Source organism: Vipera ursinii (assembly GCF_947247035.1).
Source record: "Vipera ursinii genome assembly, chromosome: 5".
NCBI lineage: Eukaryota > Metazoa > Chordata > Lepidosauria > Squamata > Viperidae > Vipera > Vipera ursinii.
Genome location: NC_139518.1, coordinates 5,055,280 through 5,082,714, shown reverse-complemented (window position 1 = coordinate 5,082,714; position 27,435 = coordinate 5,055,280). Strand labels below are relative to the sequence as shown.

At 40.4% G+C, this 27,435-nt stretch overlaps 1 protein-coding gene across 1 annotated transcript in view; it reads left to right on the top strand.

The window, feature by feature from the left end:
• Positions 1 to 19,685, top strand: part of LOC310641163 (cytochrome P450 2J2-like) — a gene marked incomplete at both ends in the record, with an annotated part of 33,807 nt that extends 14,122 nt beyond the window's left edge. Inside the window, 8 exons of the mRNA XM_083363993.1 lie at positions 4,199 to 4,361; positions 4,534 to 4,683; positions 6,638 to 6,798; positions 7,727 to 7,903; positions 8,634 to 8,775; positions 11,026 to 11,213; positions 16,357 to 16,498; positions 19,495 to 19,685. Coding sequence (XP_083220119.1) covers positions 4,199 to 4,361; positions 4,534 to 4,683; positions 6,638 to 6,798; positions 7,727 to 7,903; positions 8,634 to 8,775; positions 11,026 to 11,213; positions 16,357 to 16,498; positions 19,495 to 19,685 — 1,314 coding nt within the window. The remainder of the gene's footprint in view (positions 1 to 4,198; positions 4,362 to 4,533; positions 4,684 to 6,637; positions 6,799 to 7,726; positions 7,904 to 8,633; positions 8,776 to 11,025; positions 11,214 to 16,356; positions 16,499 to 19,494) is intronic.
• Between the last annotated feature and the right edge of the window lie 7,750 nt (positions 19,686 to 27,435).

The window sequence follows — 27,435 nt, the reverse complement described above, 5'->3', positions numbered from 1 at the left end:
ATAATGCCACTGTGTGGGGGGGGGGGGGCAAAAGCCCTAATAAGCAGGCATATACATAGAATGAAGGCTATTACTAAGCGCATTGGTTTGTGCTTAAATTGTAAGCCGCCCTTAGTCTTCGGAGAAGGGTGGGATATAAATGGGATTAAAATAAAAAAATAAAATAAATGAGCTATTTGTTGGCATCTTTTTAACTACATTCTATGCTGTTTCTAGGGGACGCGGTGGCTCAGTGGGTTAGGATGCTGAGCTTGTCGATCAGAAGGTCGGCAGTTTGGCGGGTCGAATCCTGAGTGCTGCGTAACAGAGTGAGCGCCTGTTACTCGTCCCAGTTTCTGCCAACCTAGCAGTTTGAAAGCACGTAAAAATGCAAGTAGAAAAATAGGGACCACTACGGTGGGAAGGTAACAGCGTTCCGTGCGCCTTTGGCGTCTAGTCATGTCAGCCACATGACCATGCACACGTCCTCAGACAAGCGCTGGCTCTTCGGCGTTGAAACGGAGATGAGCACTGGCCCCTAGAGTTGGAAATGACCAGCACGCATGTGTGGGGGAACTCTGTTATGCGGCACTCGGGATTCGACCCGCCAAACTGCCAACCTTCTGATCGACAAGCTCAGCGTCCTAACCCACTGAACCACTGCGTCCCTCAACACTAAATTCATCATCACAAACTGGAATCCCCGGTGTAGACATTTGAAAGTCATGCCTAGCAGCAGCTTGACACGTATCAGCTGTTAGGTGCGTAAGTCTCGTCGCGCCACGTGTAGTCATGCGCTGGCTGACAGGCTCTTCATTCGAAGTAGAGTCAAGGAGTTTGTCTCGTTCACTTGCGTGCAGTCATCACAGGCTTGATTCTGCTGTGGAAGGGAGCAAATGTCCTCGTGGAGTGTGTAAGCAATTTGCTCTCCTTCGTGTTTCTTTGCCTGGTTGCTGTTAAATCGGCTCTGTTGTGTGGTTTGACTTGTCGGATCTTAAGACTCTTTTAGTGTGTGGTTGTTGTGTGTGTCTGTCTTGTTTTGCACAGTTGTTTGGTGTGTTTGAAAGTAAGTGTTGTGGTTGTCAGTTGTGAGTGATTTTGTGGGATGTTTGATCTGGCTTGTTATTTTTTTGTTTTGTGCATGATGGGACAGATTTCAGTTTTGATCGTGGTCTCAATATTCTGTTGTTGTTTGGGTGTTGTGTGTGTTTGTTTTGTGTGTGGTTATTTAGTGAAGTTGCAAGATTTGTGTCTTGGTTGTTGTGGTCAGAAGTGGTGTTGTCTTTGTGTGTAGAAGTGTCAGATGGTGTGTTGGTTATGCAAGTTATCATTATTGTGTTAGAATTTTGTCTGTTGTTTAGTTCAATTGGAATGGATTGTGTTATAATAATCTCATCTGTTGTGTTGATATGGTGTTTGACAGGTGGGTGGAGTGGTGTGCTTGTGTCTTTGTTGATTGTATTTAAGCGTTTGGATGTTTTGTGTTGTTGTAAATGCCTTCTCAGAGTTTGGTATGGTGGTAATAATTCGATATGTCTATTAATTGAGTTATTATCAGACAACCAAGCCTCTTTCCATAGACGACCACCTTTAGTGGGGTCTTGAGAGATGACTATAGCTCCTTTGAAATCAAAGGTATGGCCATGTTCCGCTATATGGGCCCAGACTTGGGAGCGTTGTTCTTGTCTTTTAACTGCTAGAATATGTTCATGTATCCTGGTTTTTAGTCTTTTGGATATTTCTTTGATATAATTGCAAGAGCATTTGTTGCAGTTGGTTTTGTAGATAATAGATGATAAATTGTCCTTGGATAATGGTTCTTTGAAGCTCATTACTTTAGAATGTAAAGTTTGGTTGGGTCTGTGTGCAATGTTGATATTATATGGTGCCAGGATTCTAGCAGTTGCTTCAGAGACCCCGTTGATATATGGAATGGTTGCCCAGGTTGTGGTGTTCTGTGAATCACGCATTGAATGTGGTGTATTATCCTTGCAACATCGTTGGACAAATTTAGGTGGATAGCCATTTTGTTTGCATACGTGATAAAGATAAGCTTTCTCCTTGGATTTAGCTGTCTCTGTGCTGCACTGTGTTTTGACTCTCTTGAACAATGTTCTTATGCAGCTAGTTTTGTGGGAAGTTGGATGGTTGGTTAAATAGTGTAAGATGCGATCAGTGTGAGTAGTTTTATGGTAAACTGTGGTTGAAAGATTGCCATCTGGATGTCGGTGGACCATTACATCTAAAAAAGGTAAGGAATTATTGCTTTCCTCCTCTGCTGTAAATTGGATGCTCGGATGTACTGAGTTGAGTTTTTGTAGGAATTTGGTGGTGTCACATCGTTTAATGACTGCAAAGGTGTCATCTACATACCTAACCCAGAACTTGGGTTTGTAATCAGACATGACTATCTGTTCAAGGTTCTGCAAAACAGCCTCAGCAATAATGCTTGATATGTGTGATCCCATGGGTGTGCCTTTAACAGAGTGAGCGCCTGTTACTCGTCCCAGCTTCTGCCAACCTAGCAGTTCTAAAGCATGTACAAATGCAAGTAGAAAAAAAGGGACCACTACAGTGGGAAGGTAACAGCATTCCATGCACCTTTGGCATCTAGTCATGCCAGCCACATGACCATGGAGACATCCTCAGACAAGCGCTGGCTCTTCGGCTTTGAAACGGAGATGAGCACTGGTCCCTAGAGTCGGAAACGACTAGCATGCATGTGCGGGGGAACATTTACCTTTACCTTTTATATGGTGTTATTAAAAGTAAAATACGTTTGAAGGCAAAAACCTAATAATTGGATGTAGTCATCTGTATTGGGGGAGCCAGGTTGTCATGGTTCTTCTCTTTGTAATAGATTTTTAAGAACAGAGATGGCTAGGTTTTGAGGCATAGAGGTGAACAAAGATACTATGTCAAATGAGATCATGATCTCATCATCGTTCACCCTTAATGCGTGTAATTTTTTTAGAAAATCTTCAGAGGATTTAACACATTTGGTTAAGTCTAAAATTCCAACACTTAGTTGATAATTCTACAACCTCTGTAAAATCCACGACAACCTGGCTCCCCTAATGTCATGCTGAAACCTCACCCACTCCATTGCCAGCAATGGAAAAAAGTCGCGATATGTCACGACACATTACGTGACATTGCGAGTTTGACACCCCTGTACTAGAGGGACATTGTTTTTATTGCTATGGCTTTGCAAGACCTTGTCCTTGATGTTCTTCATACCTGCTATGTCTAGTGAAGTAGCTCATGCCTAGGTTGTGTTTCTTCTGAGCTTCAAATGCTTTCCACAAAATCAGCACTAGAGGTGGACTAGAAGGTCTCCAAATCTCTTCCAACTCATTGATTTTTTTGAGTTTGGCACATTTTATGACAGCTGCAGTCATGAATAGTTTAGAACCCTCTGTGCTTGAAACAATGGTCTGGGCTTCATATAGTCCACTGTATCCAAGTCCTCCTCCAACCAATCAGAATGCTTCCCTCCTGAATTAAACTTTCTGTCTTAAAATAACACTAAGTTTAAAAGTAAAGGTAAAGGTTCCCCCGCACATGCGTGCTAGTCGTTTCCAACTCTAGGGGCTGGTGCTCATCTCCGTTTCAAAGTTGAAGAGCCAGCACTTGCCCAAGGATGTCTCCGTGGTCATGTGGCCGGCATGACTAGATGCCAAAGGTGCATGGAATGCTGTTACCTTCCCACTGTAGTGGTTCCTATTTTTCTACTTGCATTTTTACGTGCTTTCGAACTGCTAGGTTGGCAGAAGCTGGGACAGGTAACAGGCGCTCACTCTGTTACGTGGCACTCGGGATTCAACCCGCCAAACTGCAGACCTTCTGATCGACAAGCTTAGCGTCCTAACCCACTGAGCCACCACGTCATTTCAACACTAAGTTTATCATCATAATAGAAACCACCTACTCTCAGGAGATACTTATTTTGATTTTTCCGTATCCTCTTCTATAAAGATTGAAATTCAATCATTCAGTATTCAGAAGCATAGTGTATTTCTAAACTGTTAAGTTGTAGTCTCACTAGCTATTTCAAAATCCAGCAGCAGTGTTGGGAGTCATGCTGGGCCATGGACTGATGTTTCCCAAGCTTTGATGTAAGAGAAGGAAAGGAAGATGAGAAGAGTGGAAGGTTTACTATTCAGTTGAAACTTTGTTACAATAATATAAAACTTTTCTCTTTTTTTCCAAACTGCAGCTGGCAAAACAATATGGAAACATTTATTCTCTGTGGATAGGGAATCAACATGCTGTAATCCTGTCGGGATACAAAGCTGTGAAAGAAGGATTGATTGACAATTCGCAAGCCTTTGTTGATCGTCCATCCACCCCTTTTCTTATAGCTCTTACCCAAAACAGAGGTAAGCCATGGTCAAAGATGTAGGATATTACTGTGTTCTCCCTTATTATACTGTGCCACTCAAAGCCAATAGGGCCAACAAACAGCGTTCGATTTAAAGTATTTTCTAGGCTATCAACCCTCCTATTAATTTTAGGGAGCAATGATTTCTGATTTTTCTTTGGTGGCTCCAGGTATTGGCTTCTCAGGTGGTCATGTCTGGATGCAACAAAGACGCTTTAGTGTTATTACCATGAGGAAGCTGGGACTAGGGAAAAGGGGTCTGGAAACTCAAATCCAAGAGGAGGCTCATCAGCTGGTGGAATTCTTTACAAGTACAAAGGGTAAGTGATCATTTGAGGTGACGGTAGTTTGAATCTCATCTGCAAAAATCTTCCAGTGTTCTGTCACTGTTCATTTATGACTATGCTCAGCACCTTCTATGGTGTCCTAAGCCTTCCAAATTTCCTGTTTTATCGACTGATATTTTAAGGAAAGAAATAGCTTCCATCAGTGGACGTTCTCCTGAGATTTAATGTAATATTCTGAGAACTAGTAAAGCCATGAAATATTGTAACATTTATGAAAGTATTGGTTGCAAAAGAAATAACAAGGCTTGTCAAAGGATTCAGGACAGATGGAGAAGAAACAAAAAGAGAGAGAGGAGGGGAATAGAATAGAATAGAATAGAATAGAATAGAATAGAATAGAATAGAATAGAATAGAATAGAATAGAATAGAATAGAATAGAATAGAATAGAATAGAATAGAATGGGACCTTGGAGGTCTTCTAGTCCAGCCCCCTGCTCAATCAGGAGAACCTATACCATCTCAGACAAGTAACTGTCTAGTAGTCTCTTCTTAAAAAATCTCCAGTGATGGAGCGCCCACGATTTCTGGAGGCAAGCTGTTCCACTGGTTAATTGTCTTCACTGTTAGGAAGTTTCTCCTTAATTCCAGGTTGCTTGTCTCTTTGATAAGTTTCCAACCATTGTTTCTCTTCCTTCCCTCTGGTGCTTTGGAGAAGAACCTGGCCCCCTCTGCCTTGTGGCAGCCTCTCAGATATTGGAACACTGCTATCATGTCTCCCCTATTTCTTCTTTTCTTTAGACCAAACCAGGGGTAGGCAACCTTGGCTCTTTTATGACTCATGGACTTCAACTCCCAGAATTCCTGAGCCAGACATGCTGAGGGGAAAGGGAGAGATTTCCAAGCTGAGCCTTGCTGGCTCAGGAATTCTGGGAGCTGAAGTCCACAAGTCATAAAAGAGCCAAGATTGCCTACTCCTGGACTAGACAAACCCAAGTCCCACAGTTGTTCTTCATATGTTTTAGTCTCCAGGCCTTCAATGATCTTAGTTGCTCTTCTCTGAATTTTTTCCAAGCTCTCAACATCTTTTTTGTGATATGATGACCAAAATTGGCTGCAGTATTCCAGGTGTGCTCTTAGTAGGGTTTTATAAAGCGTGATCTTGATTCTATGCCTCTGTTTATACAACCCAGGATTGTATTAGCTTTTTTGATTGCTGCTGCACATTACTGGCTCATGGTCAAGTGATTGTCCACTAGGACTCCAAGGTCCCTCTCTCAGTCAAGAAAAAGAAAAACATATAAATAAACCTGATGTTTCACACAACATGCTGAAACATAAATTATCCAGTTCAATTTATAAGTGTTATGCTAATCTCTCCATCATAATATTTAAATTTATATGTACAGTATATACAAATATAGAAAGCGTGTTAGAAGAGATGATTCCAACATTTTAAACCTGACAGTTTTGTGATGTAATGGTTATTTAAATGTAGTCCAGAACACACTTTCGTATTCCAAATGTACCCTTATGTCCAGAAAAATTATGATTGTACATCTAGCACTGTGTTCTATAGATGCTTAAAATATTCTCTCATGATCAAATGCATTCAGTTCAGAAACAGTGTGCCCCCCCCAAAATAAATCTCATTCTGTTTTTAAGATATATCACTCCTTCTTCTTCAAGCACATAAAAGATAAACCAAAACAAGAGGTAATCTTGAATATTCTTGAAAAAAGCTTATTGACAGCCAAGGAATTTTTGATGGAGATATTATTCAAAGTTTTTTTCCCAAATTTGCAAGTTTTGCTGCAATGTATTAAAGCTGCATTCTCAACACTTAGGTTATATAATATTTATTATCTACTATACAGTTAGGCTATATAATAGCAAGTAATAACTACAAGTTCTTTTGTTTATTTCAAGCAAGCTCAATGGTATTTACAGGATTAATGTGAAAATTAATAGTGACCCTCTCATTTTCAGGGCAGGCATTTGATCCAGCAATGCCCATCACAAATTCAATCTGCAACGTTATCTGTGCTGCAGCTTTTGGATATAGGTTTTCCACTGATGACAAGGAGTTCCTGGAGATGATAGAAGCAATCAGAATTATCTTAAAATTTCCAGGCAGCGTATGTCATGCTGTGAGTATTAATACTTTTACTGCTGTTCTGACTTTTCCCTTCCCAGCCTAATTAGTCAATTCATAATTTACCATATTAACAGAAATTCACATTTTAAAATCACATTTTCTTATTCATTTTTTAATTTCAGTGCAATATAAATGTTGTACACTGTCAAATTAGTTAATCTTTAAGCTAAAAGTTTGGAGTAAAGGAGATAATGAGAAAGAATGTATCAACATGAGGATTGTTGACAGAAGAAACTATTGTCCACGTGGCAATGTTTTTTTCTCCAGGGAGATGCCATCCAAATGTATAAACCGAAATGTTGAGTTGTGTAATTTCAACATACATGAGTATGTACACATATATTGTACATAACTGATGTGTGTGAGAGTCTGTTATTAGGAAACAAGACAATAGATTTCTCTTGTGGATTGACTAGATCTACCAAAAGGCTAAATTCCATGTACTTAAAGGTAAAGGTAAAGGTTCCCCCGCACATGCATGCTAGTTGTTTCCAACTGTAGGGGCCGGTGCTCATCTCCGTTTCAAAGCCGAAGAGCCAGCGCTTGTCCAAGGACATCTCCATGGTCATGTGGCTGGCATGACTAGATGCCAAAGGCGCATGGAACGCTGTTACCTTCCCACTGTAGTGGTCCCTATTTTTCTACTTGCATTTTTACATGCTTTCGAACTGCTAGGCTGGCAGAAGCTGGGACGAGTAACAGGCGCTCACTCTGTTACATGGCACTCGGGATTCAACCCGCCAAACTGCCGACCTTCTGATCAACAAGCTCAGCATCCTAACCCACTGAGCCACCACGTCCCTTCCATGTACTTAGGTTCAGAGAAATATGGTTGAAGAGGTAGTCCATAGGAGCTGGCTCATTATCTATATGAAACAGCTCCCTGAGTTGCAACTAGATTTGCTTTGTTTTTTCTGCAGCTCTACGAAGTTTTCCCATATATCATGAAATATCTGCCAGGTCCGCACCAGACTGTCAAGTCTGCATGTAGGAGAATTATTTCTTTTTCAAGGAAGCAGGTTAAACATCATAAGGAGAATCAGAATCTGCATGAGCCACAGGATTTTATTGATTTCTATTTGTTTCAAATAGAAAAAGTAAGTCTTTGCATCATATGGGAATATTGATTTATGGGAAATCTTTGCACTAGTCAGGTGCAAGAAACCGGAATGATGCTGATAATTGATCACAGCTTTATGTTTACTGATGTTCACCTACTCACAAGAATCTCGTCACTTTGGGGTTTGGAGGGGAGGGTCAGTTCTCCATCACTTCCTCCCCCCTTCAGAGATTCCAGGCTAGCCGTATCTTAATTCCTCTCCCCACTTCAGCTGCACATTCCACCAATCACCCTTCCTATGCATTACTGAGGGTGCCATTTGTAGATCCACCTACAGTTCACGTTCCCATACACATCCTCTTCACAACTTGTTGTTACCTTCTGGGAGGAAGCTTTGTGGTATCCGAAGCAAGGCTCACACTAAAAAATGACAATAAAGGTTACATCTTATCTTATCCACTGCCTTATTTACAATTAAGCCTTTCACCAAGTTCCTTCTCCAAGGTCCTGGAATAATGTAAGCAGTCATGTGATAGGAGCACTTGTCTGTTCTGGCTTGCTAACTAACAAGCCAGAAATAACAAGAAGCAACCGTAAGCAGAAGAGCTAATATTATGCATATTTGATATCCAAAAGGAAACAAGAGTATTCATGGACACTGGGAGATTCAATCTTAATCATTTTAGAGAAATAAAATTTGAAAAATATGAGCAATAAAAGATACATGTTTATAAATACCATTTCACCATGCTTACTGTTAAACACAGAGCCAGGACCATCCCAATTCTACCTATAATGAAGACAATTTGACTCATTGCATTTTTGACCTCTTTGTTGCTGGGACAGATACAACTTCATCTTCTCTGAAATGGGCATTGCTGGTAATGGCAAATCATCTGGATGTTCAAGGTGAGATAAATTACTGCATTGCTGACAGTAAAATTGGGTTTATAGAATACTTCAATATTGTCATACTGTTGCTTTCTAATACAGCTAGTCCTTGACTTACAACCACAAATGGGACCAAAATCTTAATCGTGCAAAGCAGTATTAAGCAAGATGCCCATATGACTATTTTAATAATAATAATAATAATAATAATAATAATAATAATAATAATAATAATAATAATAATAATAATAATAATAATAATAATTTTATTTGTATACCACCCTTCTCCCGAGGAGAGGTCTCACCACTGCCTCCTTCAAGGCATTTTGAACATTTTGTTCAATAGCCACAATCCTGGGACTCCCAGTTGTAGTTGTTAAGTGATCTCCTGGTTCACTAAGGCAATGACATGAAAGTGCCATCTGCCAAACAATTTCAGCTCTATTGACCTGGTCCTTCAGCTGCACGGGACAAATAGCCACCAGCCAATCAGGTGGCAGACAGAAGCAATGGTGCTGGATAGGGGGGGAGGGGTTGCGGCTGCTCCACATGTTTTTCTTAAAGGGGAAGTGTGTTAAACCAATGCAATGTTCACAGAGCATTACCAGCGTGTGTGTGAATAGAATACGGAGACTCTTTCCTCCCCTCCACCTGTTGTGCAGCACAGAATGTGTTATTTCCAATCTTCTCTGTTTGGGATGGGGGGCTGCAAGGGGGAGTCACACTTACACACAGAAACATGCACACAAATCTGCCTCCTGTTTGCTTCCTCCCTTAAACAGGCCACTACTCTTTTCTCCTCCATAGCAATGCCAGAAGCCTCACTCAGGCACCATTCAGTTAGAAAATAGTAAAAATTGTAAGAATATTATTGGAAGAAGAGAAAATCAAGCAAAGCTACCATGTGGACTATAAAATTATAGAAACTAAATGTTATTGTTTTTTTAAATATAAACCCAGACAACACACTGTTTACCAAATATTACGGTGATTATGTTAAAAAAATCAATAAAACGTATCTTTTTAAAAAAAGTCAGTTTGTTCTTAGAAAAATCAGAATCCGAGAATATTTCATTATCCTTATGCACAACCTATAGTATTATAGGTCAGGAAAACAAAGCATGGACAGAAGATAATGCTGTCCAGGCTGGCAAAAAGATGAGACAAGTTTATATAACCTTTATGTATGTATTCAACCTATGTGCAGAATATATACTGCTCAAAAAATAGGGAACACAAGATAAGACATCCTACTATTAAATACAGTACATTGTGTTGTTTAAGTGTTCCCTTTAATTTTTGAGCAGTATATATTAAGGGAAGCCAGGTTGGAAGATGAAGGACCTGGTTTTAAAATTGGAGGAAGAAATATCAATAACCTGAACTATGCTGAACACACAACAGTATTGCTGCTTTTGAACTTTGGTGTTGGAGAAGACTCTTGAATATACCATGGACAGCCAAGAAAGGAAACAAATGGATAATTGGATAAATTAAACCAGCATTCTTAACTTGAGGCACAAATGACCAGGGTTTAATTATTATGCACATTATGCATAGATCTAGCTCTTTGGAAACAGTCTGATGCTGAGAAAAGTGGAAGGAAAGAGAAGGGGAAGACTAGCAGTAAAGTGGATGGACTCAAGTTACAGTGGTGATGGGTGTTTATTCATCACGAATAAAATCTGTTTATATGGTCATTAACAATCACCATCAGCTTGATGGCACATAATCAATCAATTTATTTTGGGTTAGTTGATTTCACCTGTTGTGTTTTGCCTACAATTCCTTGTATTTAATTTCTTGAGATGGAAAGCCATATAAATTGTTTACATAAATACATATATAAATAAATAGTAAACATTCTGCTAACATGCACAAAATTAATTTACTTGCTCCAGGGTTGTTTTTTTGCCTTTATCTATAACTAACAATTGTTCATTTCATTTTTCCTGTCAAATCCTGCTATCTTAATTTTGTTATAATTATTTTCACATTGATATATCTTATACAAGCTTACACTTTTGACATTCTTGCAACATTTGTGAATTCCTTTCATCAAAGGAAAGAACACTAAAAAAATAGCATTTATTTTAACTTGTTTCACTGCCATTTTCATGCAAATTATTTACAATTCATGTTTTTCAAACACCAATGATATGATTTTTTTTTCGGATAGAAAATTTCCCCCCAATATTTGTCTCATTTGTTTTGCAAGACAAATTGCAAGGCATTCCATAAACCTACCTTTCTTACTCCTTTCCTCAGATAAAGTCCACGAAGAAATAAAAGAAGCTTTGGGTTCATCTCACTCAATCTGTTATCAAGATCGGAAGAAAGTGCCCTACACCAATGCTGTGATTCATGAGATCATGCGAAACAAATTTATCTTATTATTTGGCTTACCAAGACAATGTGTGAAAGATGTCTATCTGAGTAATTTCCTCATTCCCAAGGTAAAGTATTTAACTTACTGAATTTCTGGAGTGCTGCATCTTCATGTAAGAAATTTTTTCTCATTTCATGAGAAGGACCATAAGCTACCTAGCAAATTAAAAAAATGGTTTTGAGATATTTTTCAACCATCTATTAATATGATTAATCTGAGTTATATAGTTTACAATAGCCGATCAAATACATTTACTTGTATAATAAAGAAAGCTCTCAGGGTCAAATTAGCTCATCTCTCTGAGATATTTTGGTTCTGAGGTAACTCATATCTGAGGGTGAACAGTGGCTTGAAAATTAGCCTTCTTTGCTGCTGCCCCCTTTTAATAGTAGTAATAATAGTCATAAAGTTGGAAGGGACCTTGGAGGTCTTCTAGTCCGACCCCCTACCTAGAGCATTGGAGAAATTTCCTGTTAGAACTCTATACCACTTCAGACAAATGGTTGCCCAGTCTCTTCTTAAAAACTTCCAGTGCTGGAACATTCACAGCTTCTGGAGGCAGGTTGTTCCACTGGTTAATTGTTCTAACACTCAAGAAATTTCTCCAAAGTTCTAGGTTGCTTCTCTCCTTGATGAGTTTCCATCCGTTGCTTCTTGTCCTGCCTTCAGGTGCTTTGGAGAATAGCTTGACTCCCTCTTCTTTGGGGCAGCCCCTGAGATATTGGAACACGGCTATCATGTCCCCCCTCATCCTTCTCTTCATTAAACTAGACATACCCAATTCCAGCAACCATTCCTTATATGTTTTAACCTTTTAACCTTTTTGTTATAAACCAGTTTTTCCCTTCCCCGTCAACCCTCTGGGGAATCGTGGGAAGACCAAAGCGACATCCTCAACCTGTCCTGGAGCTGACTAAATAAAGAAGGAAAGCATGAACGTTTAAATTTCATTTCATTTCATTTCATTTTATTATATTTATATACCGCCCTTCTCCCAAAGGACTCAGGGCGGTGAACAGGGCACATATAAATAGAAAATACAAAAATTAAAAATGATTAAATAATAGCCCAGATAAAGACAATAACAATGTAAAAAAACCCATTAAAAAACCTAACATCCCCCATCAGGCCAGGCCAGCTTGTTCAAATAAATGGGTCTTCAGACCGCGTCGGAAGGAGCGAAGGTCCGGTGCCATCCAGAGTTCGACCGGCAGCTGGTTCCATAAAGCCGGAGTGCCCACAGAGAAGGCCCTCCCCCTGGGGGCCACCAGCCGACATTCTCTGACTGGAGGCACCCTGAGGAGTCCCTCTCTGTGGGAACGCACAGGGCGGAGGGAAGTTGACGCTGGGCAGCAGGTGGTCCCTGAGGTACTCCGGACCCATGCCATGTAGGGAGTTAAAAACCATTACCAGAACCTTGAATCTCACTCGGAAGACAACTGGCAACCAATGCAGCTCGCGGAGCAAAGGTGTAACATGGGAGTACCGGGAAACTCCCAAGACAACTCTCGCGGCTGCATTCTGTACCAGTTAGAGCCTCCGAGTGGTCTTCAAGGGAAGCCCCATGTAGAGAGCATTGCAGTAGTCCAGACGAGAGGTCACGAGCGCACGAGTGACCGTACACAGGGCATCCCGGTCCAGATAGGGCCGCAACTGGTGCACCAGGCGAACCTGGGCGAAAGCCCCCCTAGTCACGGCCTCTATATGGTCTTCCAGAGTAAGCCGTGAATCTAGGAGGACTCCCAAGTTGCGAGCCCTATCTACGGGGGGTAAAAACTCACCCCCCATAGAAAGAGGTGGAATATTCTGAATGTCCCGGGATGCCGGTATGCACAGCCACTCAGTCTTGTCGGGGTTGAGTTGAAGTCTGTTCCTCCCCATCCAGACCCGAACGCCTCCAGGCAACGGGACATCACGTCGAGGGCATCACTGGGGTGGTTTGGGGTCGAAATGAAAAGCTGGGTATCATCGGCGTACTGATGATACCCAACTCCAAAACCACAAATGATCTCACCCAGCGGTTTCATGTAGATGTTGAACAGGAGAGGCGAGAGGACCGACCCCTGAGGAACTCCACAAACGAGAGGCCTCAAGGTCGACCTCTGCCCCCCTGCCAACACCGACTGCGAGCGTCCCAGGAGATAGGAGGAGAACCACCGAAGAACTGTGCCTCCCACTCCCAATCCCCTGAGACGCCACAGCAGGATACCATGGTCGATGGTATTGAAAGCCGCCAAGAGGTCTAATAGGACTAGGACAGAGGAATATCCCCTGTCCCGGGCCCTCCAGAGATCATTCACCAAAGCGACCAATGCCGTCTCCGTGCTGTACCCGGGTCTGAAACCCGATTGGTACGGGTCTAGATAATCCGCTTCATCCAGAACCAGAGGGAGCTGATGTGCTTGGGATAAATCCATGCCTATCATCTGACAAAAATAAAAAATAAGATAAAAATAAGAAAAATAAGAAATAATAATTAAAATTGAAAATAACAAAAATAAAATAAAATAATTATTAAGAACAATAATTAAAATAATAAATAAACAAACAAACAACCACAAAGGTCTTTTCCTGCCGTCAGTTTTCTATATTTCTATGAAGCTAAAGAGAAATTTTGAAGAGTCACTAGCTCAAACTGACACACGGACTAGAAAGCTACCAGTCAATTCTAGGATTTAAATAAAAATCAAATATATCTCCACACACAGTTTAAATACCTCCCCCCCCCAAAACAAATCCCAAAGTAATTCTAACTAATTTTTGACCTTGCCTGAGTTAACATGCTTCTCCAGACCTCTTGCCAACTCCCTCATAGAGATACCCATAAATTTTCCCGCCATAATCTGAATCACTCTTCTTCTTTTTTTCTATTGGCCCTCAACAATCATGTGATTTTTTCTGGGCTCATTGGGGTGATTTTTGACTGAAAGAACCAGTTGTTCCCCACTCCAAATTGATACATTCCCCCTCCCAAATACTTAAGGGATTTTGAACAATAAACAAACCTCTATTTTTATATATTTCCCTGGAAACTTTATTACCCAAGTCTCAAAACTTTATTACCAAGTCAAAAGAATTGGGTATGTGTAGTTTAACGAAGAGAAGGGTGAGGGGTGACATGATAGCAGTGTTCCAATATCTCAGGGGCTGCCACAAAGAAGAGGGAGTCAAGCTATTCTCCAAAGGACCTGAAAGCAGGACAAGAAGCAACGGATGGAAACTAGTCAAGGAGAGAAGCAACCTAGAACTAAGGAGAAACTTCCTGACAGTTAGAACAATTAACCAGTGGAACAGCCTGCCTCCAGAGGTGGTGAATGCTGCAACACTGGAAGTTTTTAAGAAGAGACTGGACAGCCATTTGACTGAAATGGTATAGGGTTTGCTGTCTGAGCAGGGGGTTGGACTAGATGACCTCCAAGGTCCCTTCCAACTTATTATTATTATTATTATTATTATTATTATTATTATTATTATTATTATTATTAAGTTCTTACTGCAGAATAAATTGGTCTGATTCTGATTCATTATATCGTCAGAAAATGTGCTATATTATTTATTTATTTTTTTATTTTATTTTATTGAATTTGTATACCGCCCTATTCCCGTAGGACTCAGGGTGGTTTACAGGGCAGTTAAAACCATGAAATACAAAAATTAAAATCAATTAAAACAATTAAATTAAATTCAAGCCCCAAGAGTAAATCTAAAACCCAATTAAATTAACAACCCCACAGTCTGGACCAAACAGCTCAAAGAGCCAAGTTTTCAGGTCCCGGTGAAATGAGCGAAGGTCAAGGGCAGTCCTACGTTCCGTGGGTAGTTGGTTCCATAGGGCAGGCGCACCCACAGAGAACGCCCTTCCCCTGGGAATAACCCGCCGGCATTCATTAACCGGCGGTACCCTGAGAAGGCCCTCCCTGTGGGAGCGCACAGGACGATGGGAAGATGATGCCGGCAGCAGGTGTTCCCTTAGATAGTCCGGACCCAAGCCATTTAGGGCTTTATAGGTCATTACCAGCACCTTGAATCTCACCCAGAGGGCAACCAGAAGCCAGTGTAGCTCGCGGAGAAGAGGTGTTAAACTTATAAATCCAAAATATGGATTCAGAGGTTTGAGAATTGCTGAGAAGACCTGAAATGTCAGCACTGGATATTAGCGACTTGTTCAAATCCCGCACTGGTATAACTTGAATGTCAATAGATTGTTTGGTATGATGAGTAGGTAGCTTCTGCTCCTCCTGTCTGGCTCCCCACCCCTACCCCATATTTCATGGCAGACTGACAGCTAGCAAATGCGAAGCTCAAGCATATGATGGCTCATGGAGCAATGTTATAACATGGGCATATCATGGTGCACCTAAAAGAGTTTGTGCCACTGTATTCTGGACCAGCTGCAACTTATAATTGTTCAGGCACAGGAGTAAAACAACCGATAACATACAGGACACCAAAATTATTACAAATTTACATTTATTACTCAAATTTCAGAGGTCAGACTTACTTAATATTCTTGCCTCAATGCCCCAAGACTTTAAGACCCTTTTAAGGGGTAATGGGATTGGGGGTATCTGAATCTTGGATGTAAAGCTGTTCCAAGCCCCACAACAGAGAAGGCATGCATTCTGGGTCCCATTATATGACAGTGTTTCATCGAAGGTACCCAGCACCCACCAGATATAGCTAAATGAGCAGAGATAACTTGTGCTGTGTATCCAAAAATCTTGAATTGCACCCAGATTCCTATCGGTAGCCAGAGCAACTCATGGAGCAATGTCATAACATGGGCATATCATGATGCTCCTAAAACTGTTTGTGCCACTGTATTCTGGACCAGCTGCAACTTACCAATGTTCCAGCACAGTACCACACAGGATATATTGCAAAATCCAAATGGGGTATGACAAAGGGAAGTGTGAATGGACATCACCAAAGCTTTCCCATCTAGGAATGTGTGTAATTGGCCACAGATACCACTGGTTCTTCAGGTAGGAATTGTGAGTTGACAACCTTCAAATTGTCTTATCATCTCATTTGGAGGAATGTTACTGCATTCAGAATGAAAAATGAAAAAAAAATCACTGGTCATTTTCTTTCTTTCTTTCTTTCTTTCTTTCTTTCTTTCTTTCTTTCTTTCTTTCTTTCTTTCTTTCTTTCTTTCTTTCTTTCTTTCTTTCTTTCTTTCTTTCTTTCTTTCTTTCTTTCTTTTATAGGGAGCCATTCTCACCCCTGACCTGCGTTCTGTTCTCTTTGATCCTGAACATTGGGAGACACCCGACGAGTTCAACCCCAATCATTTTTTGGACAAGGAAGGAAATTTTGTGCCCAAAGATGCATTTCTTCCTTTTGGAGCAGGTAATATTTAGAGTTGGGACTAGGTTTAAAAAGGAAAGAAAAAAATTATTCCATGTAACCTGGGGATTTGAAAAAATGATACAATTAAGGTTGTTTTTCCCAGAGCAGTTAACTGGGTCAATGGCAATGAAGATTAGAGTAGCATAAAAATTCTAAAAGGGCTTCACTGTCCCTATACCTGATATTAACCTCAGGCATTCAATAATGAATAATGAATACAACTTTTGTTGTAGGGACTCCAGACTGAAATTTATTTATTTCTTTCTTTATTAATGGGACTTATATCCCGCCCTATCTCCCGAAGGACTCAGGGCAGCTAACAACAATAACATATAATAAATACAGAAATTAAGATAAAATTAAAATTAAAGGCCTCTGTACAATAAATTAAAATTAAAAATTAAAATAAATTAAAATTAGAGTTAAAATTGTAAACATAATTAAAATGCCTGTCAGTCCAGGTCAGCCAGGTGGAAAAGGAGTGTTTTGAGGCCGCGGCGAAAGGACTGGAGATCCTGGGCTATCCGAAGCTCAGGGGGGAGCTGGTTCCACAGGGTTGGTGCTCCCACAGAGAAGGCTCTTCCCCTGGAGGTCGCCAGCCGACATTGTCTAGCCGACGGTACCCTGAGGAGGCCTTCTCTGTGTGAGCGTACTGGGCGATGGGAATTCGTTCCCGGCAGCAGATGGTCCTGCAAGTATCCCGGGCCTAAGCCATGTAGGGCTTTAAAGGTAAGTACCAGGACCTTACATCTCACCCGGAGGGCAACCGGTAACCAATGCAGCTCACGCAGGAGGGGTGTAATATGGGAGTATCGGGGTGCTCCCATCACTACCCGTGCAGCCGCACTCTGCACCAGCTGAAGCCTCCGGGTGGAAATGTTAACTAAAACTTAGTTAACCAAAATATTTGAATTAGAAATCATAAATGATTTCTAGAAGGAGTACAGAGAACAGCAACAAAGATGATTAGGAGACTGGAAGCTAAAACATATAAGGAACGCTTGCTGGAATTGAGTATGTCTACTTTAATGAAGGGACGTGGTGGCTCAGTGGGTTAGGACGCTGAGCTTGTCGATCAGATGGTCGGCAGTTTGGCGGGTTGAATCCTGAGTGCCGCGTAGCAGAGTGAGCGCCTGTTCCTCGTCACAGCTTCTGCCAACCTAGCAGTTCGAAAGCATGTAAAAATGCAAGTAGAAAAATAGGGAACACTACAGTGGGAAGGTAACAGCATTCCATGTGCCATTGGTGTCTAGTCATGCCGGCCACATGACCACGGAGATGTCCTCAGACAAGCACTGGCTCTTCGGCTTTGAAATAGAGATGAGCACTGGCCCCTAGAGTTGGAAATGACTAGCATGCATGTGCGGGGGAACCTTTACCTTTACTAGTTTAATGAAGAGAAGAACGGGGGGGGGGACATGATAGCAATCTTCCAATATCTCAGGGGTTGCCCCAAAGAAGAGGGAGTCAACCTATTCTCCAAAGGACCTGAAGGCAGGACAAGAAGCAACAGATGGAGAAAATAACCAAGGAGAGAAGCAACCTAGAACTAAGGATAAACTTCCTGACTGTTAGAACAATTAACCAGTGGAACAACCTGCCTCCAGAAGCAGTGAATGCTCTAACACTGGAAGTTTTTAAGAAGAGACTGGACAGCCATTTGTCTAAAATGGTATAGGGTTTCCTGCCTGAGCAGGGGGTTGGGCTAGATGACCTCCAAGGTCCCTTCCAACTTTATTTTTATTATTATTATAAAACTCATTCCAAAATGTGTCAGACCTCAGTAATGCTCTGTCCCCAACTCAAAAAGGTTGGGTCTTTTGAATTCAGAAGTAGTGACCACACCAATCTGAGTAGATAAGGCATTATTTCAAGGCAATATAAGAAAATAACATAATATAGCCTGAGACAGAAATCAAAGAGAACTGAAGAATATTAAGAAATACAACAGAACTTGTGATCAATTAATATTCAAGAATACAATAATATAAAGAACAATCTTATACCCTTTCTGATAGTCAGAGAACTTCACAGAAATGGTGGCAGACAGACCCCCCTTTAAAATCGGCAGATATGCTGCTGGCTGCCAGTTAAGTCTGCATTAAAGATTCCCCATAGGATTTTTTTTTAATTAGGTTATATAATCTCTGAATGAGTAGCATGGTAGCCTAGTGGTGAATACTGTGAGCTTTTACTTAGAAGATTTAGAGTTTCAATCCTAGGTAGAGGAAGATGTTTCTTTCCTGGGGAACAAAGAAAAAAATATCTGCTGCAAACTCCACATAGGGCATCTGGCCTGCAAATGCTCAACTCCGTGCAGTTGCCCTGACTCTACCCCATATAAGGACTGCAGAATTGTGAAAAAAAAGAGTTATATAATCTCTGAACCACTATTACTCACGCCTGTTTTTGATGTTCTCTTGTCCCTGGAATTGAGGCAAAAAAAGTTCATCTTATCTTGTGCTTAGAACGCTTTGTTTAGTTCTGCCAAAAATAAGACCATGTACACTAAAGAATATTTGCTTCTATCAGGTGCAGGTGGGACTGTTTTAGAGCCATTTTAAGGTTTTTAGACTAATGAGAAAATCATCTTACACCACCCAGATGTCCTGCCAATGACAGGACAGAACAAAGTACAACCTCAGAAAAACCCTTTGGTGACTAAAATAAATACTTGCTTAATTTTCTATTATGCACACTACCATTACATAGAAATATAAAGTTCTATTTACTATGCACCTAAAAGTAAAAAGGTATACACCACAATCCAATTCTTCCTCACCAATCTTCCAGTAAACCAAGTTCTACCGCTTGTGTATGCTGAATTATTTCTTATCTACGCTTGAGGCGTTTTTTCCCTTTTTAAAGAACAGAAGGAACAAATTGTTACTGATCTCCACCGTTCGTGTATTTTCTGTGCAGGAGCTCATGTTTGTTGGGGAACTCCTAGCAAAGATTGGGTTACTACTGATTTCCTACTTTTATTTTCTCTACAGGAGCTCGGGTCTGTCTGGGGGAACTCCTTGCAAAGATTGAGATTTTCATTGTGTTCACCAGCCTGCTGAGAGAATTCAGGTTCCAGCCACCAGAAGGACAGGAAAAACTCAGTCAAAAAACCATCATAGGCTTGGGTGTGAATTGCCTGCCTTACAAGATTTGTGCTCTTCCGCGTAACAAACAATCATAATAGGGGCAAACAACGAAAGGGCTCCTTCATATCTGCACATCTTCCTGTCTCCTTCTATTTCAATTCATCTGCACATAGTTCTGTTTCAAGGTTGGCTTTCCAGGTGCTAACACCACCTCCCAGCACACCTTGAGTGTAGTCATTTTTCTACCCACTCTTGGCAATATAAACATAGGTTTTACACATTGGCTACCAGTAGTGGCAACTGCTGCCTACCTGACCAATGAGAAGGGACTAATGAGGCAATTAAGCCATGCCAATACTCTCTTAGATCAAGGGTTCAAGGAATATTAGTCACTTCTTTGGGGAAACAAATAGGAATTATAGTCCCAAACTAGTTCAGCTGCTGCCACAATTACCCATAAGGCAATCTCAGCTGGCTAATATGTTATGAGGTTAAGTAAGTTGAGGGAATGGGAATCGTTTCCAAGTCGTTGCCATCAGTTTCAAGAGGGTCTACCCTACCCTGTTCTGAATTGGTTTCAGGTGTGAGATTATAAATATACACCTTGTATAGTCAGGTATACCCTATATGACATTCCCTTTGGAGTTGGGCCCTATTTCAAGATGTGCACAAAAAGAGAGAGAGAGCAGTAAGCCAAGGAAAATGGAAACAGGGTAAAAGGAAAGAAAATCAAATATCATTCACTGCGTTTTTCCCTATTCTTGCCATTCATTTTTGGCTTGCATCACCACATACATTCTCTCTTGTTTTTTTCAACCTCTGACTGTCACTTGGAGGGTCTCATCAACTGAACTGACACACAACTTCCTTGACTTTTTCCTTGTTCTCAATTCATTCAATCTCCCTTCACATATTTGGGTCATTATGGGATTGCCTTGATGCATTTCTAATGCTTCTCTCTGGATAGAATCTGAAACAGAGCTTAATCCCGACCTCATTTCTGATGTTCTATGCCTCCTCTGATACTGGTTGATAATACTTGATGCAGATGAAGAGAAACGTTGGGTCCCCTTCTGTCTTAACATTGAAACTTTGGGATGGAGCTCTTCAAAGAGCCAGAAATGTGATTTCCCGCTAAGTCATGCACTTAAGAGCCAAGCTCCAAGAAGCAATACAAAGCTCCTCAGCCTAAGAGTTCAGCAAAGCAGAATCCAAGATGTTGACTCTGCAAGCAAGCTCAGGGTTTCATTATTAGCAACTGTCTGAGCAGGCAAAGCCTCACTTATGTCTGCTAAGTGGAAAGATTTAAACTGCCTTTCATCGCTGGGATGGTACCACTTCAGCGAGAAGTTAACAGCACTCCATGATGTCATGCTGGCCATATGACCGTGGAAATGTGTTTCGACAGTGTTGGCTCAATGGCCTTGAAATAGAGATGAAGATTGCCCCCTATAGTCGGCAACAAGTAGCGGAGCAGAATCCGCAGGGATTCTTTCACCTTCTTTACCATTGTTGGGAGCAACATTTGCAGCTGGCCTTGTGAATACCTGCTCTTGTTCCCTTCTTTGTCTGACCTCAGCCAGCATGCTCTGTCTTGCCCCTTGGTTCTTTTCAATTTATTGTACGGCAATTAGATTACAGGCTGTCTACTCCAATTGCACCTCTTCAGCAGCTAGTCAGCTGTCATGTTCATTCATGTTTTTTCCTTCTGTTTCCGTAAATCATGTTCTGTTGCCTTCCTCCACCCGCCTGCAGCTTTCTCTCCAGACTAATCTCCTGAAGTTTACAAGCTGCTGCAAACATATTGCCTCCAGCTGCTCTACTCCTTTCCCAGTATGTGTATTCCCACCCAGCACCTGTGACAGCCTTGCCTGAAGCACCTGCAGCATGTCTGCAGTTTGCTGGCCAATTGCACAAATGTTTTCTTTCTTCATTGAAGCCAGGGCATAAAATGCTGTTTGTGTAGGAAACATAATAAAACATTGGTCTTGGCAAAATCTAGTCTTGCAGTTCTTCAGACATCCTGGTGTCTTTTACTACTTGTCTTCTACTGTAATGGAGGAGAGAGTTGCATGAGTACCTGGTCAGATGGGGTGGTTGAAAGAGTGGATTATGCACAGTTGTATTTCCAATTGTACAAAGATGGATATTCTGTTTTATTATTGTTGCTTAACAAAATTTTTGTCATGTTTTTGGTTATGGCTTATAATATTAGGGATCAGGTGTCTCAACTTGTATGATCAATTTTAGGGAAATGTTATTTTGTTTGTATGACCAAACCATTTTACTAGCCAGTTTTATATTCAGTCTAAAGACAGATCCTTTCCATATTGATCCATGTATGCTTATCAATAGGACCCAAATAATCTACATATAGAACAGAACAGAACAGAACAGAATAGAATTCTTTATCATTGTAAAAAAAGATAAATAGCATCCAACAAAGTAAGTGCTGCTTGTATTTCAGCAGTGAGCAAACACCCATGGCTTAGAGTAGTTATCAAAAATGATTCATGTCTTGTCATTATTAAAAAATCCATTTTTGCCAGTCTACGGTCTGCTGAGCTAGGCAAATAGATACCCCTAAAGATTATGTCTCTGTAAGAATCTTAAGCTCAATATGTGCTCAAGGGCGTATGTGCAAATCCATTTTTATCACTTTGAGTTATTAAAAAAAACAACGTAGGATAAAAAATCTAAAAACTTCACCACTTCTTACATGCTTAGCTGTATTCAGAAAGTTGTGACTCAAATAGTATAGATGACATTGGATAAGAGGAGAGCCAAGTATAGATTGATGATTGGTAATACATTAGACAGCAAAGAAAATGCATGTTCATTCAGATAATGAAAGAATATGACTCAGAATTCTCCCTATCAGGGCAAATGCTTTAAAAATTTATTCAGACCTAATGTAGATGAAAAGGCGAGTACTATAGTGAAATGTTGTAGTTTGCTAATGGTATAATTGGTTATAGGGCATTTTTTAAAAATAGAGAATAAACCCTACTACACAAGTCTTTTGGGGAAACAAACTATCCCAATGGGGGATAAATTTGTCTAGCTGATCCTGCCCATTTGACTCTCAGCTGCTTCCATGAAGAGAAGGGTTAGAAGTCAAAGTGTGGTCAAGGAATCAGGATCTCCAATAGAAAAACCAAGAGTAGCAGCCATGTACATCAATGTTCCTGAAGCAGATTCATAGCAAAGGACATTGACTATATAAATTACTGCCCCATTCAGACATACTGTAGATGGCAGAGAAGAATGCCATGGGAATTCTTGAGGACAAAAGCCGAATATCCATGTATGGATTGTGAGGGAAATAAATAGAGGAAGGGGTATTAAGTATTTTTGTTACCTTAAGTTATTTATAAAAAATACCAGAGTTACCCTATGGTAAGTTGGGCAACCAATAAATTTGATAAATAAAAATAAAAATAATAAAGGCAGGATACAAACAAACAAATAAATAAATTTAGACCTCAGTGAAAAGATTCTGCTGCAGCTGGGAAATTGAGCATTATATGACAAACAAATAAATAAATTTAGACCTTAATGAAGACCTTGAAAAGATTCTGCTGCAGCTGGGAAATTGAGCATTATATGACAAACATGGAAAAAGAAGAATGTTAAAACTGGAAGAACGTATCCTAAAGTTTGGTTGACATGGATTTTTATAGTACAATAATGTGGACTTTAAAAATCATTATGTGAGAAGCATCATACTAAGACTATGGAATAAACACAAACTCAAGTTGTGCCTGATGATACATTGATTGGTCTCAGCACAGGAAGCATTTTATAGAAGAGAAACAACAGATAGAAAGAAATGGATAACATATCAAGATTTATTATTACAAGAAGATGGTGAACTTAAGATGAAGAGAACAGCTGACTGCAGAAGGACATAGTTTTCCATTGTTTTCATATGGACAATTAAAATAAAGATTTAATGCAATTGGAATTGAAAATATAAAATGAAATTTGAAAATGAGTTACATACAAATGGTGAACGTGTAATTGCAAAAATGTGTAAACTTTTGTTAGGTTTTGAAACTGAAAATCAACATGTTAAGGATTGTATGATATGGGCTACCAGTTTTGGTTATAATATACAGATAGATGCATGGGAAAGAATATGGGTAAATGAGATAAAATTTACAGAGTTATAACTGATTTTTTAAATAAAATGATGTATTGATCATACAAGACACAAGAGAAACTATCAAAAATGTATAAAGGTACCTCAAGTCAATGTTAAAAATGTGAAAAACATGAAGGGAAATTTTGTAATGCATTTCTGAAAAAGCTAAGAAATTTTGGGTATAAATATACCACGCTAAGAAGTTGCAATTAACCTCATGCAGGTTTAACACTAACCAAGATTAGCATATATGCAAAAGGATCTGCTAAGTCTTCACATATCTCTCACTGAAGGAGGAAGCAATTTTGGTATTTAAGGGCCATATAGCTGTGCTGCAAACTACATTGTTTATGATTCTACAAGTAGTCCTCAGGATAGGACCATTCATTCAATGACCGTTCAAAATTACAACAGCATGGAATGAATGGTGTTCAGAGTTCCAGCTGTTGCAGTGTCCTTGCAGTCAGGTCATTGCAAGTTCCAACATTCCCTGCTGGCTTATCACAAGCAAAGTCAGTGGAGAAGCTGGCAGGAAATCAGACATCCTGGTCATGTGGGATTGCTGTCGCTAAGCAATGTGATCAAGTGACATCATACTTTATGACTTAACAGTGGTAATTCGAGTAAAAATGGCCATCAGAAGACAAAACTACCTGTATTAATTTTGCTGCTACAATTAATTCTAAAGGTGAGATGTCTTAATGAGGCTTGAAAAGAATTGGGGTCTTTTAAAAATATGTATTAAACTAGATGTCCCATAACCCTTTCGATCATCATTTCAGACATGTTTCCTCATCAGATTCCACAACGCCTTCAAAAATGGCAGAGATTCTAATTTACTGCCTTCACTGAAAAGAAGTTCTTAAACATTGAGGAAGATATTCAGAGATTTATTTACCTTGAAAGTAACTGTAAGAGAAAGGGTGGCAGAATCTGGGGGTGGAGTTAAAAGAGGGATCACCCTAGAACCCCTAAGTAGCCACAAGAGGATTATGTCCAACCCCCATTGAATTCTGTTGACCTTTCGCTAACTCTAAACAGTTGCTGACCATTAATTGAGAAGACTCCTGGGCATAGGCTTTTTAGTAATAAATCAGTTTAATTGGACCTTCACATGTGGACCTGTCTTTTGCACGGACATTAGGGTCCAGGCGTCGACCACAGGAAATGTTTTTTTGTCATATTGCATTATGTTATAAAAGGTTTAGGATTATTTTTATGACATAAAATATTTTATAAAATTTTAGTTCTACAGGAATCATGCATTCCACATTTTGGAGGCATCCTGTAAATTAGCTCATTTGAAGTATCTTGGTTCAAAAAATGTTGCTCTACAATGCACTGTCTTGCCTAATTAAAGATTGCCCACAATCAAAAGGGAGAATTTTGATGAAATGGGATGGGATGGGTTTAGAGAGGAGAGGAGAGGAGAAGCTTTATTGTCACTTTTTTCAGTGAACACACTGGCACACATTAAAAAAATGAAAATCTGATGCCCGCTCTCAAAAGAAAATAAGCCGAAATGTTGAAAATCCACCCAAGCTAACAGTGCTATCCGGGACGGAATGTTTTAACAAACTTTCCATTGCAATATTGACACAGCAGTTTTTCACCTCCCAGTTTGTTATTTTTTTTTATTGAAAAGTTTTACAATACATTTTATCTTTAACAATCCCCCCTCCCTCCACCCACCCCTACCTAACCCTCCCTATCCCTCCCCCCCATTCCCCCCTCCCCCCCGACTTCCCAGAGCTTAAGTACAAGGTATAAAAACAAAGAACAATCATAAACAACCATATGCTAACAACAATAAACTATTAAGTCTATCGCACTCTAGCTCATATGAAATGACTACAAGCAATACTCATATTACATAAAAAAGGGAAAAGAAAGAAAAGAAAACTTATTCAAATGCTAGGTGAAACTTTTTAGTCCCATATTTGTTCTGGATATAATCAATCCACTTTTTCCACTCCATAATATAACGTTCTTGCGAATGATCTTTCAAATAAGCCGAAATCTTTGCCATTTCCGCCAGGTCAGAAACTTTTAGAGTCCATTCTTCTATAGTCGGCAGTTCCTCCTTCTTCCAATATTGACCTATTAAGAGTCTTGCTGCTGTGATTAAATTCAACATCAACTTAATGTCCACAACAGTAGCATCTGTAATTATGCCCAATAAAAACAATTGCGGACAAAACTTTATAGTTTGTTATTAACTCTAGCTTCATGTAATCCATTTTAGGCTCTAAAGAACGAGCATTAGCAAACAAAATAGATGGTAGTGACACTCTAATATCAGTGATGGCGAATCTTTTAGAGACCGAGTGCCCAAACTGCAACCCAAAACCCACTTATTTATTGCTGGGTGCCAGGTGGGCATGGCCCTACTGGGTGGGTGTGGCTGTGGTGGTCATGGAAGATTGGGTGGGTGTGGCCAAGGTGGGTGTGGTCACCTCAATGTCACTTGTTAGGGAGAGACACCTGTGGGGGGCGGCTGGTTGTAGAGGGACAGTTGCCACCTCCAAGGCATGGCACGACTGCCCACAGGGAGGGCTCTGACTGCTGCCTCTGGCACCCGTGCCATAGGTTCGCCACCACTGCTCTATATGAATTAGCCTTTAGCCTAGTTGTTAGTCCTCCATGTTTGCTTGTTTCCTCTTTATATTATATACTATATAATAGTATATAAATATTATATATCATCCACATTTATATACAGTACTGAACTGATTAGTAACCCAATGCCCCTTTTACTGTACAATTTTTTAAAAAACATGATGCCAGTATTTTCTCACTTTTACAGGCTGTCAGTTTATTTCTGATCCCAATTCAAAAATTAACCTCTATGAGAGCAACTGATCTGAACTATGATGTGTCCAATAGTGATGCGACAATTTGTTGAAGTAGAAAAGGAACAATAAGAAGTTCAGAAATAAATAGGCAAAACGTTTTGTCATTTTTCCCTACTGTGAAGTACAAACTAGAGCAAGGAACAAAACAGATAATAATAATAATAATTTAATTTTTATACTGCCCTTCTCCCGAAGGACTCAGGGCGGTGTACAGGGCAATACAATAAAATACAATATATAAAAATTAAAAGAAATATTAAATACAGTAGCCCAATTAAATAGATTAATACAAAATGTTAAAATACCCCTAAACCCATCAGACCAGGCCGGCTTGTTCAAATAAATATGTTTTTAGGTCACGTCGGAAGGAGCGAAGGTCGGGAGCCGTCCAGAGCTCCACCGGTAAACGGTTCCACAGGTCTGGCGCACCCACAGAGAATGCCCTCCCCCTGGGGGCTGCCAGTCGACACTCTTTCACCGACGGCACCCTAAGGAGGCCCTCTCTGTGGGAGCGCACTGGACGAAGGGAAGTTGATACCGGCAGCAGATGTTCCCGTAAGTAACCCGGACCCATGCCATTTAGGGCTTTATAGGTCATAACCAGCACCTTGAATCTTACCCAGAGGACAACTGGAAGCCATTGCAGCTCACGGAGTAGAGGTGTTACATGGGAGTATCGGGGAAACTCCCACCACCACTCGCGCGGCTGCATTCTGCACCAGTTGGAGCCTCCGAGTAGTCCTCAAGGGCAGCCCCATGTAGAGAGCATTGCAGTAGTCCAAACGGGAGGTCACGAGTGCATGAGTGACTGTGCGTAAGGCATCCCAGTCTAGATAGGGCCGC